The 11,737-nt window shown below is 50.3% G+C and overlaps 6 protein-coding genes across 6 annotated transcripts; 3 read left to right on the plus strand and 3 right to left on the minus strand.

The window, feature by feature from the left end:
* Positions 1-71: 71 nt before the first annotated feature.
* On the minus strand, positions 72-1,189 carry BU25DRAFT_62036 (uncharacterized protein). Its single transcript, XM_033711969.1, has one exon. The coding sequence runs from the start codon at positions 934-936 to the stop codon at positions 355-357; it is 582 nt and encodes a 193-aa protein (XP_033561559.1). The 5' UTR covers positions 937-1,189; the 3' UTR covers positions 72-354.
* Positions 1,190-1,514: 325 nt separating this feature from the next.
* On the plus strand, positions 1,515-2,870 carry BU25DRAFT_431536 (uncharacterized protein; the record flags this gene model as incomplete). The annotated part of the gene is made up of 5 exons (XM_033708662.1): positions 1,515-1,575; positions 1,670-2,229; positions 2,278-2,601; positions 2,643-2,753; positions 2,805-2,870. The coding sequence occupies 5 exons, from the start codon at positions 1,515-1,517 to the stop codon at positions 2,868-2,870; spliced, it is 1,122 nt and encodes a 373-aa protein (XP_033561560.1).
* A 638-nt stretch (positions 2,871-3,508) lies between these two features.
* BU25DRAFT_431537 (kinase-like protein) lies at positions 3,509-4,917 on the plus strand (the record flags this gene model as incomplete). Its single annotated transcript, XM_033708663.1, has 3 exons — positions 3,509-3,760; positions 3,896-4,450; positions 4,510-4,917. 3 exons carry the CDS (start codon positions 3,509-3,511, stop codon positions 4,915-4,917), a joined length of 1,215 nt encoding a protein of 404 aa, XP_033561561.1.
* Positions 4,918-6,731: 1,814 nt separating this feature from the next.
* BU25DRAFT_62280 (uncharacterized protein) lies at positions 6,732-7,079 on the minus strand. Its single transcript, XM_033711970.1, has one exon. It carries the CDS (start codon positions 6,974-6,976, stop codon positions 6,800-6,802), a length of 177 nt encoding a protein of 58 aa, XP_033561562.1. The 5' UTR covers positions 6,977-7,079; the 3' UTR covers positions 6,732-6,799.
* Positions 7,080-8,055: 976 nt separating this feature from the next.
* On the plus strand, positions 8,056-9,594 carry BU25DRAFT_410972 (uncharacterized protein). The gene has a single exon (XM_033706434.1). The coding sequence runs from the start codon at positions 8,091-8,093 to the stop codon at positions 9,561-9,563; it is 1,473 nt and encodes a 490-aa protein (XP_033561563.1). The 5' UTR covers positions 8,056-8,090; the 3' UTR covers positions 9,564-9,594.
* A 135-nt stretch (positions 9,595-9,729) lies between these two features.
* On the minus strand, positions 9,730-10,721 carry BU25DRAFT_62295 (uncharacterized protein). Its single transcript, XM_033711971.1, has 5 exons — positions 10,701-10,721; positions 10,369-10,535; positions 10,134-10,290; positions 9,855-10,087; positions 9,730-9,780 (listed from the first exon to the last, which is right to left on the minus strand). Exons 2-4 carry the CDS (start codon positions 10,442-10,444, stop codon positions 9,970-9,972), a joined length of 351 nt encoding a protein of 116 aa, XP_033561564.1. The 5' UTR covers positions 10,445-10,535; positions 10,701-10,721; the 3' UTR covers positions 9,730-9,780; positions 9,855-9,969.
* Between the last annotated feature and the right edge of the window lie 1,016 nt (positions 10,722-11,737).

An 11,737-nucleotide genomic window follows, 5' to 3' on the forward strand; every position in this document is an offset into this window, starting at 1 on the left:
GTTATCAGCTAATTGCAACAAAGGCTGAGCACTGTGAGTGCGCCATCCGTCGCAGGCTTGCATGCAAATGATGTAAGTGTGCCTAAAGGGTGCCTCAGCCTCGTTGCCTTTCTCCGATTCAAGCCAGTCAGCAGCTGCTAGCTGTGCCATACACTTAAATTAACCATGGCACTGCAACAAAGGCTGAGCACTTACAGTGCTCAGCCTTTGTTGCAGGCCTCCTGCATGCAAACGATGTAAGTGTGCCTAAAGGGTGCCTCAGCCTCGTTGCCTTCTCTGATTCAAACCAATCAGCAGCTGCTAGCCGTGCCATATACTTAAACCAACCATGGCACTGCAACTCAGCTCTGTGGCTTAGCTTCGATCCAATATGTCTGGTGATACCGTCGGTGTGTAGTTCGAGGTATTGATGGGCATTCGCGCGGGAGCGTCGGCGCCACTGCTTTGACTTTGGGAGCTCACAGAATATCGTCTTCTAAGATGACGAGGTACATCTTTCGCTCTGAAGTGAGCTCGAGTGGGCGCTGGAGGTGTATCCATGGAGGTAATCGACATATTCTTCGAAGGGCCATTCATGAACGCGGTGTTGCCCACAACCTTGTGGGGTGATGAGTGTAGCTTCGATCTGGACGCATTGGCGCTTTTTGCCTCCATCTCCTCGTGTGTGGAGTCCATGATCCAGGCAGACGAATGTGTTTTTGAGTATCGTGACTTCGCGTTTTGGGTAACGGGCAGCGCAGACCGAGCTTCTCGAATCGATGGCAGTGAATCTACAGTGCTGTTGCTCGTGTTTTGAGTACTGTTTATTGTTGTTTGCTGTTCTGCTATCGACGGCGACGCAATTGTCCGTGAGGAAGGCGCCCCACCTTGCGCCCCGCCGAGAATCCACTCAGGCTTGAGAACTGAGTGCTCTCTTTTGAACCGAGCTTTCGACATGTTGCTATCGACAAATATTGATGGATCTTGCGAGCATATAAGGGTTCACTTGGGTCAATGATACGGACAATCTATGACATGCCCGCCTCCAGTGGGGAAGCACTACTCAGCCTCCGCAGTGGCGCTGCACGCTGGGGCTGATTTCCGTACTGCAAGTTGGGAAGGCTGCGCAGCACACATGGCACTTTTGAATGCACCCTGTGATGCTGGAGCCATAGCCTTCTTATCCATCAAATACTGGGTGCTCCGCCTCACTTCCTGACCTAAGTTACCATCACATGGCATGGCTACGGACTTTGGACGGGATGCAACCGGAGCTGTATGTTGGCCTTACCTGACCCGGCCGTCATCCATTGGTATTATGAGAAGCTAAATCAACTACCAGAGAGCTTTTGAGCGCAACCGAGAAATTGTTTCACGGCTTTGTATCTTCATTCCTGTGTAACGAGACTGTGGTACAAAATTTCCATTGCAAAGTGAATAGCCAAATTCAGAATGAAGCAACATTGGGCGCGGAACAGTTGGAGAGGTGTCTGAAGGTGAGTTGTCAACGCCGAATACTTAAGACACTCGTATGCATGCTTGTTACTTACGAGTACAGCAGAACCTGGCATCAGCTCACGATTCCTGGAATTTCTTGTAAGTATGCATGGCATAGAGCGATAGTATCCGGAACTGAGCGTCATATGTAGTTTCGTCAACAAGTTTATCGTCCGGGATCGCGCCGCAGAAGCTCCACCAAATGCTAACAAACTTCGCATCTCCCCAGCGTCTTTCAAACAACTAGTCCAGGCTTTCAACATCCCTGCATCATTTGTAGATGCATTGTCCACTCACTATCTACCACACGGCCATGGACATCATCAAATATCCACAGTACCAGGCTCAGACAGCTATGGCCACTGGTACCTTTTACCTGTCCGGGTACAATTTGCATGCACCGATCAACGGAGCGGTCATGTTGCAAGTGCTTCGAATAGCAACCAGATGAATCCATACCACTACGTCCATCTGCCCGATATGGAAGTTGACGTTAGAGGTTTCTGCATAGCAATATATGCAAATCATGACTCGGCAACTGGCAACTCAAACTTCGTAGTGTTTAATTTTGTGCAGGGTCGTTGGGCCAAAGTTGTAGAGGAACCACAGAAGCGCGTGGCTGGAGCGATCGCACATTCTGCGAACAATGGACAGAAACTGTCACCGTACTTCCTTCACTTGGTGTATCTCACTAGTGTATCGCGTTGGTGGGCCAATGTCATGAGCAGTGTCTACGATCAATTGATCGCATACGTAAGAGAACATGCGGATACAACCACAACTATCGCTGACAGTGAGCAGGAAGAGGGCCTGCAAGAACAGCTCGACAGTGACAATGAATCGACACATTTCTATGCTAAGCTTGATCGAGCTTTGCATTGTATCGCAGCTCATCTCCAACGTTATCGGTCCGAATTGAATTCCCTCGAAGCGACCATTGCAAATATCTTCCAGCTCTTTAAGGAAAAACATGGCGCTTCAGACACTGGGGATCGAAGATTCACACTAGGGTTAGCGCAGACAGCATCGCAAGTCAAAGCAACGAACGACTTTTGTCAGGAGCTCGAGAAGAAGCTGAGTAACATACTAGCTTTAGTGCGCTGCAGCAACCACTTCAAAACTATCGTAGTCCAGCTAACGCGATACAGTTGTTCAACCGTATGCAGATCTCGAACACGCGAGCCCTTAACGTGGTCCTACAGGCTATCCAGACAGACACAGAGACTTCACAACGTTTAACTGAGGAGACGCGAAAAGACAGTCTTTCCATGAAGACAGTACTAGAACCTCTTATGATCACGATTATCAACTACTTACTCCTATTCCAGATCGCCGTCGTCACAATGTTCTTCTTACCGGGTGCAACTATCGCCGTATGCCACTTCAAACATTAAGCAGATTCCAGAAAGCTGACGAACAACAGGCTTTGCTTTCTATGCCATTCATGGACAATGTCGAGTTATTCAACTCGATCGAAAGTATATGGCTGTGGTTCGCTCTAACCATTCCTACGACGACATGTGTGTTCATGTTCTACTGGTATTGCAAACGACGGAGTGATCGGCGTGCCGAAGAGACAGCGAAAGACCAGACACAGTGAGAGCTTGGGGGTCGGGAGTGAGGATAAACAAAGCGTAACATACCCAACTAGCAAATTGCCCGATTTGGCAGGTTTGAGGAAAAGTATCAATTTACCCGCTAAATGGGAACGTTACCCGCTCGCTTGTTCAGGCATCGTCGGTCAGAGACTTTGTAACTCCTCACTCTTGCTCAACTCTGAAACCACTTTGGCTACGATCCTTGATACGAGTTGAATAGCCAAAGGCCATGGACAATAATCGCGTGTATACAACGCGCTTAAGAGTATAGCGTTTTTGGCGGTCAGCATGTTTGTAAAGATTATTGACCTCCAGCGGCTGTATCTTCTTTCCTGTTTGAGCTTCCACGTGACAATCTGCCTCCGCTGTCTACCCTTACAACAACCGCCATACCATCCTTTGATATCAGGACGCCTAGAGCAATAGTAATAGCTATGTCGCTTTTCAGCCGCTCGTTGAGGCCGCTTTTCAGCCGTTCGTGGAAGCCGCTTGCCTTCTCCAGCGAGGGTTTCGTCCCCATACCCACAGACAAGGAAGTCGATGAGGAGACCCTTCCAGACTGCGTCGCGTCTCGATACTATCCTGTCCGGATTGGCGGAGTCTTCCGTGCCCGTTACCAGGTGGTGAGCAAGCTGGGGTTTGGAGCCACCTCAACCGTGTGGCTAGCACGGGATCTGAGGTGGGTCGTATTCTTCTTCTTTGCATAGTGCCTGCCCGCTCAACCATCGTTTTTAGCAAATGTCGGCACGTCGCTCTCAAGCTCTTCATCGATTCAAAGTCCATAGGGATTGAGCAGGATAAACGAGCTCAACGTTTACAAGCGCATCGAGAATTCCTCGAAGGACCACCCGGGCCGCAGTGCCGTTCGCTTGCTGCTCGACTCATTTGACATCGACGGCCCCAATGGGAGGCATCGGTGCCTCGTGCACCCGCCACTCTGGGAGAGCATACTCGATTTCAGACATCGTGATCCTGTGCAGGGGTTACCGGAGCCGGTTATGGCCTTTGTGCTTAAGCGCCTTTTCCAGGCTTTGGACTTTCTGCATGAAGAGTGCCATGTCGCACATACTGACATCAAGGAGGCCAACGTGCTGCTCGGAGCGGACGAGTCCGTGCTAAGAGCCTTTGAACAAGAGGAATTCAACGAGCCTTGCCCGAGGAAGGAGCTCGACGGCAGAATCATCTACCTGTCCCGTGAGCTTAGCATACCGCAGGACTTCGATGCGCCTGTGCTGTGTGACCTCGGTTCCGCCGTGCTACTGGACGACGGGGCTGAGCGCCGGGAAGATATCCAGCCCAACGTCTATCGAGCACCAGAAGTCATCTTGGATATCCCATGGACGTATAGCGTCGACATATGGAACGTGGGGTGCATGGTGAGTGTCAATGGCTTGCATGAGTGCCCTCTAACTGATCCCTTTCTTTCCACTCGCAGATCTGGGACGCCTTCGAGGGCGAGCACCTATTTACCGGCCTCGGTCCGGAACTCGAGACGTACCGGGGCCGGGCCCATCTTGCTGAGATGATAGCCCTCCTTGGACCTCCGCCGCCGAGCCTTCTTGCCCAGGCGAACTTGAGGAGCAAGTTTTTTTCCGTTGCTGGTGAGTTGCGTGCTACTCGGAGGCATTTGTTTTCCTCTAACGACGCATTTGAAGGCGACCTCTGCGCGGGGATCCCCATTCCAGAATCGATACCGCTCGAGCACAGGGAAACATCTCTCGAGGGAGAAGACAGGGATTGTTTCCTACGCTTCATGCGGAAGATGCTGCAGTGGGAACCGGAAAAGCGCAGCTGTGCCAGGGAGTTGGCAGAGGATGAGTGGATACTCAAGCACACTACGTGAAGGCGGCTAAGATACTAGGGACTCGGCGTGTTAGATGTGGTTGTCGAAACGGCAGGTTTGCTAGAGTGCACATTTGTCTCACCGTCTATTTACTGAGCCCAGAGCAGCTCCTTGGTATCTACCGACGCTTCTGGGAAAGGCCCAAATAACTATTTGTTAGGGTTTTCAAACCTCAGAAGGTTGGCAAGATAGGTGTATTCCAGGACGGAGGGTTACTCCACAACTGTCCTTCAGACATCGCAGAATGGGAAACGAGGTTTGTCTAGCCCAACAAACCTGATGACCCAGATTTCGCTCTCTCCCTTGGCACTGGGACTCTATCAGAGGTCGTCGAGACCGGTAACCCCTCAGAAGATAATTCAAGCATTACAAGCCGATTTTTGCTCCGTATAATTGAGACTGGGAAGCATTGGTTGAATGCGCAGAAAGGCTACAACCGTTACATTAACTCTGAGTCTCGCTCACGCTATCATCGCCTCAATATTCAGTTCCATGGGCCCAAGCCTGGCCTAGACAATGCGTTGAAGATTCCAGAGACGAAGAACATTGTCTCCAAAACAGTAGAACAGGATGAAGGTAGCATCACCGCGGTTGTTGATTCTATCATGGCTTCTATGTTCTATTTTGAGCTGGACGGGCCTCTAACACTTAAGCTGGCGAATTACAATGCCCTAGCCATATTTACTGCCGTGCTGACTTGCGGGCCGAGGGCCTCCGCTATTTCTACGCCCGGCTACTGGATATCTCATATTGGTTCTTGACCCAAGGGAACCCCATCAGATGCGTCGATCAAATACCAAGGAGCCTGCTACTATTCAAGAAGAGAGTATGTTTTCGAGTCAAACATGAGGATGAACTCATCACAATATCAATTCGAGGCATCACAAAAACTTCGAGATCCATTAGCGGCTTTCCGACGACGCTTCGGTCACATCGGTGCCTACCTTGTTCCTGCACAGGTAGCTATGTACCCGTTTTCAGTCTCTGGCATAGGATTATTACCTGTCTTCGGAACATATCGGTGCCTGTTATCCTCCTGTACAGGCAGCCTTCTTCCCGTTTTTAGTCTTCTGTGTAGTTTGACTTCCTGTATATGCTATGTGCCGATGACTACCATATTCCTGTACAGGAAGCTTTCTCTCGTTTTAGTTTCCTATGCAATTAGGGTGGCTTCCTGTATATACTATGTGTTGGTGCCTGCCACATTCCTGCACGGGGAGCTTTGTATTGTTCTTAGCTGCCTGAACAGGGAGGACGACTGTTCTCAGATCTTTCAGGGCTTGATCTGTGGTCATCGTGTAAAGTTAACACCACCCGAGATGCGGACATACCCCACCCATTGTCTTTCACTGGTCATGCACTTGCTGATACAAATTCACTCTCGTGTAGCATCCTAATTTTAGGGTAAGCTGAGTGTTCCATTCTCCGGCGCCAAACGTAAGGACATTGCTCACTCTTTCCTTGAACTCACGGCGACTGAAGCATCACTCAACGGCGTTTGTCACACTCAAGTTGTTTGCGTAACATCAAAGATTAACATTTCCTGAACATGTCTGAGCAATTTGACTTTACATCTGTCGGGTCCGCCGCTTTTTCAAAGGGCGATAGGTTTCGTCCTGTGCGTCGCTGTCCCTTGTGCGATAGGCGTAGATACTTGACAGGGTTGTTGCGTGATCCTGAATTTCATCCACAACACTCCCTAGCTCCTCGATCATGCCCTTGTCTTCCGAATGTCTCAGAATTGTAAGAAGATGACCAGCAAGATCAATGTGTGATTGGCGTAGCGTGCGCGTGTCTTCGATCGATACCGCTTCCGTATCTTGGTAAGTTGCCCCAAACTCTTGCACTCAGATGTCATGCTGCTTGACCTTCACATCTTCAATCACCTCTGGAAGCTGAACAGTATATACCCGTGACATCCAATCAATACTATTTTGTGTCTTTTGCGCTGTCGCTCCCTTGCCAGTCTTCGTTCCTGAAGATAGCATTCCACACTATCGTAAGCTCTGGACGAGCTAGGCATGCTGGGAAGGATAGCGCACAATCCTTTAGAGGGCATAGATACAGCCAGTACTTGTATTAAGAGAGCTGCGTGCGTATCGTAACAATAGATCCTTGGGTTATCCTGAGGACCAAGCACGACAAACTGGTATAGAGAGTGTGATTTGAGAAAGTTGAGCTGAGGGGCAGTGCTCCACACGTTTTGTCTTCTCTTGGCGTGGCACTGGCAGCACGTGATGGTCGGACATCGGGATCCGTGACTACTACAATTAGCCTCTAGATCCCGCGCCACTAGTGTGTGCAACGGGGTGCAAATTTGTGTCTTCTGTCGTCTGTTTTGAGCGCTATGAAACACCAGATACGGTAGAATTAAGGACCAGGAGACAGCAAGTTCTCCCGTCTGATCTGTAGTCTGTCAAGGCACTGTTTTAGGGTCTCCGTTATTTAAATCCTGCTAATAATGGACAAAGGGGACGAGTTTAAACAGTGCTTGGGTTCTTTACAGTTAGTGCTGCTACTAATGGCTATACAAAGAAGAAATCTATACTTCTGGATGGCTTTTAGTTATTTGAGAGAGAGTATCCAATGAAATATGCAAAGTTTATTGCCTCTCCCTACTGGCTGCAGATGATGGACGCGTCTTCATGACTGCTGCAGTCATATTAGTTTTGCAATATATTTTGTAAGATACATTTTTTCCTTCACATACGATCATAGGACGTTGAAAACAAGGCTTCCCGTTCGCTCAGCCCTATTTAAGCAACGTACCGGCGGATTAGTAGTTAGGTGGGTGACCACTAGCAAATACCCGCTGTTGTATGTTTTTTGCTTTAGTGTTTTCATCCACTTGAAAAAGATGCTGGAGACCTAGGCTATCTGGACCTTTGCTCATTCTGTTTCGTGAAGTGTAGTAAATTCTAAAGCGTGAGGCGCTTTGGCCGTCAGACAGTTATAGTTACGGTGAACAAATCTTCTGATAGAATTCACCTGCCATATCGTTGGTGAAAGTGCACGGCCCTTTTGAGTTCCACCCGCCTAAACCTGCCTTATCTGACCCAATTACCATAGCATCGCCCATCATGGTATTCCAACCCTATAAAACCAACACCAACGATTGTTTGCGACCTTCAAGATACCATCTAACTCATCGGTGCCATTCAAGCCCTCCAAGCATGGGACGTACAGAGAAATCACAAGGCCTTGCACCTCCTGCAATCCGCAAAGACATCCGCGCAAAGCAAGCACGTCACATTATCAACAAAGTCGTACCAGCGATACTAGCTTCAAACGCGAGAGCAAGACGAGGTGCCGATGGTAGTGGGCTGATTGTTGATCCGGGCCCAGCGTCAAGCAACGAAGTCAAAAAGCTAGATGAAGGTGGCGAAGATGTGGCGTACGTCAAGCGCAAAGGTCAAGGACGACGGAAAGCAAAAAGTGGCCACGAATTTGACGATGAAGACACAGCACCACCAAAGATCAAAGTTAAGAAGAGCGGGAAAAGACGAAATGATTCGATTGATGAAGACCTGTCAACCTCTACACTCCACGTACCGGCTGCAGATCCAGCATCGCCAAAGCAACGCACAATCAAAGTTGTCACAACAGACAGTCTTACCGCCGCCCAAATACTCTCATCAATATCCAACAAGCCAACGAAGAAATCCTCAAATGTCTGTATACTGAATATGGCCTCCCCGTTACGCCCCGGCGGCGGCGTGCTCGCTGGCGCAACGAGTCAAGAAGAATTCCTCTGCGCGCGCACCACCCTCCTACCCTCCCTCAAAGAACCTTTCTACCGCCTACCTGAATACGGCGGGATCTACACGCCCGATGTACTCGTTTTTCGCACCCCTGGGCCCCTCGGCGACAGCCACGGCGAATTGGGTGCCGGGGAGAGGTACTACGTTGATGTGATCAGCGCGGGGATGTTACGCTTCCCTGATCTGGAAGGGGAGGAGGATGAGATGAAGAGGTTGGGGAAGAGGGATCGGGATGTTGCGGAGCGGAAGATGCGTGCAGTGTTGAGGATTGCGGAGGCGAAGGGTGTGAAGAAGCTGGTGCTTGGGGCGTGGGGGTGTGGCGCGTATGGAAATCCGGTTGTGGATGTTGCTGAGGCTTGGAACCGTGTTCTTTCTGGCACGTTGACTGTGGGTGGGAAGAAGGGCAAAATGGCTGTGAACGAGACGTGGCCGAATCTGGAGAATGTTTTGTTTGCTATCTCAAATCATAAGATGGCGAAGGAATTTGCGAGGGCGTTTGGTGGTGGTGTTGAGGCTGAGGATGGGCCACGCAGCTTTGACGAAGACGATGAGGAGGAGGATGAGAAGGATAGGGCTGCACAGGAGTTGCGGACGAAGATCGAGGAGATGGAGAGCCAGATCAGCAAGGTGTGGAACGTGGATCTGAAGTCGAGGTTGGGCGTTGTGCTGGATGGGTTGAAAGCGCAGTTGAGGGAGAGGCAGGGCGAGGAGGATGGTAGCGATGAGGGTGGTGTGGAGTCTGGTGAAGATGAGGACGACTCAGATGAACATGATGAATTGGCTGGCGGGAGTGATGACGGTTCTAATGAAGACGCCGGCGATCTTAACACGTTTTCTGATGGTGTGGATAGTAGTGTGGACAGCGGTGTCGTAGTCAAGTCATAGTTCATTGGCATATCTAAAAGTTTTGGGCTGGCAATACAACCGGGCAGCTGTCTTGTTGGCATATGTTCGTATATCGGATGGCCATGATGCGTTCGATGCATGAGATCCTATATTTTCAGCATTGCACATGCTCTGATGCTTCCACGAAGGATTCTCGCATGTACACAGCGCCGAAGGCCATTGTTGCTCCAAGTCTCCCACAAGGTATCCTGCGAATCTGGTTCGAAGTCAGTCGTATTGTGCGCATGTCAAATTATGGTCGGATGACGGGTGCCAATATGCACGACTTACCTCGCGGTTGAGAATCTGCAGCTATGTTGAGATCAGCTACGCCGGTACTCTTTGTTCCAGAGCTAATCGGGTTCGGACAGGCCTGCTGCTGGTTGTCCCCTCCGTGGAGGACTGGCTAGATGCATCGGTTTGTAGCCATGATAAGAAGCGAGTGGAGTTGTCTGTCAATGTCGAGGGAATCTCGAGCTTCAGCAGCGATTGCCACCGACTGAGCAGGTGATGGGAAGTGCAGTCTCGAGCGTCAGTCGGAAGAGCCAACTTTCGATGGTCCAGACTCACAGTAAAGTAGACGAGGGATTGAGGCATCCAGACGGCCCATTGCCAGTGCTTGACGAGCTGAAGGTCCCCCGGCGGCAGTCACTACTGAACGAATTGCAGAGGTGCCGTGCGGAGATCGTGAATGGTCTCTGGGCCTTGTCGTTGCCACCAACAGATGCTTTGGCCAGTCAGTAGTCCCGAGTCAACAAGCCATCAGAACCGAACCGGTTGGATCATCTCCACACACAAAACCTACCTCCACAGTGGCAAGCTACTTGCAGCGTCAAGGTAGCTAAGTGGCGACCCCTCCATAGCCTGCGGTTGGAAGACATCGCCCAGTAGCTGCTATCGATCACCGAAGTTCGACCATGCCGCGTGTGCCATTGTATCCGGAACACCAACTATGCGGCGTGGGCTTCTCACCTTAGGCTCATGAGTAAGCTTTGAGGTGAATGAGGAGGGTTGTTGCTGATCAGACTGGAAGGGTAAATTTGTGCAGCAGGATCTGTGCGAAGAGACGAGCATATCGTAATGAAGAGCCAGATACAACCCTTAGCACTATTGGAGAGTGGACATCAAAGAACGTACAAGCGTATGCTAATGATCGATGAGCAGTGAACATCCCGCGCCGCACTTGCTGATGGTCGTGTTTTCGAAGCAGACTGGACACTTTTTTTTAGCCACCGGGTGCCTATCATTGGTATGACCACACGCGGTGGCGGATACCTCACGTACATATCTTCCAAATATCGGAGCCATGCTTGATCATGTTACTGATCAAAATGGTATCCACACATGCGATGGTGCCACGTGCGTTTACGTGCCGCACCCTTGCCCTTAACCAGGCACATAAGCGTTACCGAATCAATGCATGCATCAGCAAGCTGTCAAATCGATAGTATGTCTAATTGGAGACCCGCTCCAGAACTCGAGCTGAAATGCAATGAATACTTGCAAACAGAAACATTTGACGTCCGGGAAATGTGGGTTGCTACCGGGTAATGTCGATGGACTGAAGAATGTTAGTTTAAGCCGCGTCAATGCCCAGAGCACGGTGGAATCAAGAAATCTTGTCCGACCAGCCACCCGTCTGTGGTCAGCAAAGAGGCTGAAAGTCTGAAAAGCTGACTGGAAGCAGCCAGGGTGGCGCTGATCATGCATAAACCCATGCACGTGGATATATCGGTTGCAATGTTGCGATCCGTTCAAACCTGTGGAGAATTCGAACCCCATGGGCAATGCTGGTACTTGTCATGGACATCGACCGAATAAACATTCAGGCATTGTTAGGCACATAGCGGCGGGCACGACCGTCAGCGAAGAAAGGGTACTATCGTACGACGCCAGATCGGGCAGCCGTTTTGTGGGTCGATTGGCAAAGTGCAGCATCGTGTGATATGTATGCGCTCAAAGGATGAGCTGCTGAAGCTGGGCACGCGTTGTCGTAGCGTCTGGCTGCCAACGCCCCACTTTCGGCAGAAGCTAGCCAACATTCTGGGGAAGAGTGGATCCCACATCTTCCACCAACCGCGCCTGAATATTCGCCGGTCTCAGTGGTGTCCACACACCTTCCTGGGGTAACGCTAGCCACCATCCTCGGTCTGGGGATGCACCCTGGCTAAAGT

This window comes from Macroventuria anomochaeta, assembly GCF_010093625.1.
Source record: "Macroventuria anomochaeta strain CBS 525.71 unplaced genomic scaffold BU25scaffold_17, whole genome shotgun sequence".
Classification (NCBI taxonomy): domain Eukaryota; kingdom Fungi; phylum Ascomycota; class Dothideomycetes; order Pleosporales; family Didymellaceae; genus Macroventuria; species Macroventuria anomochaeta.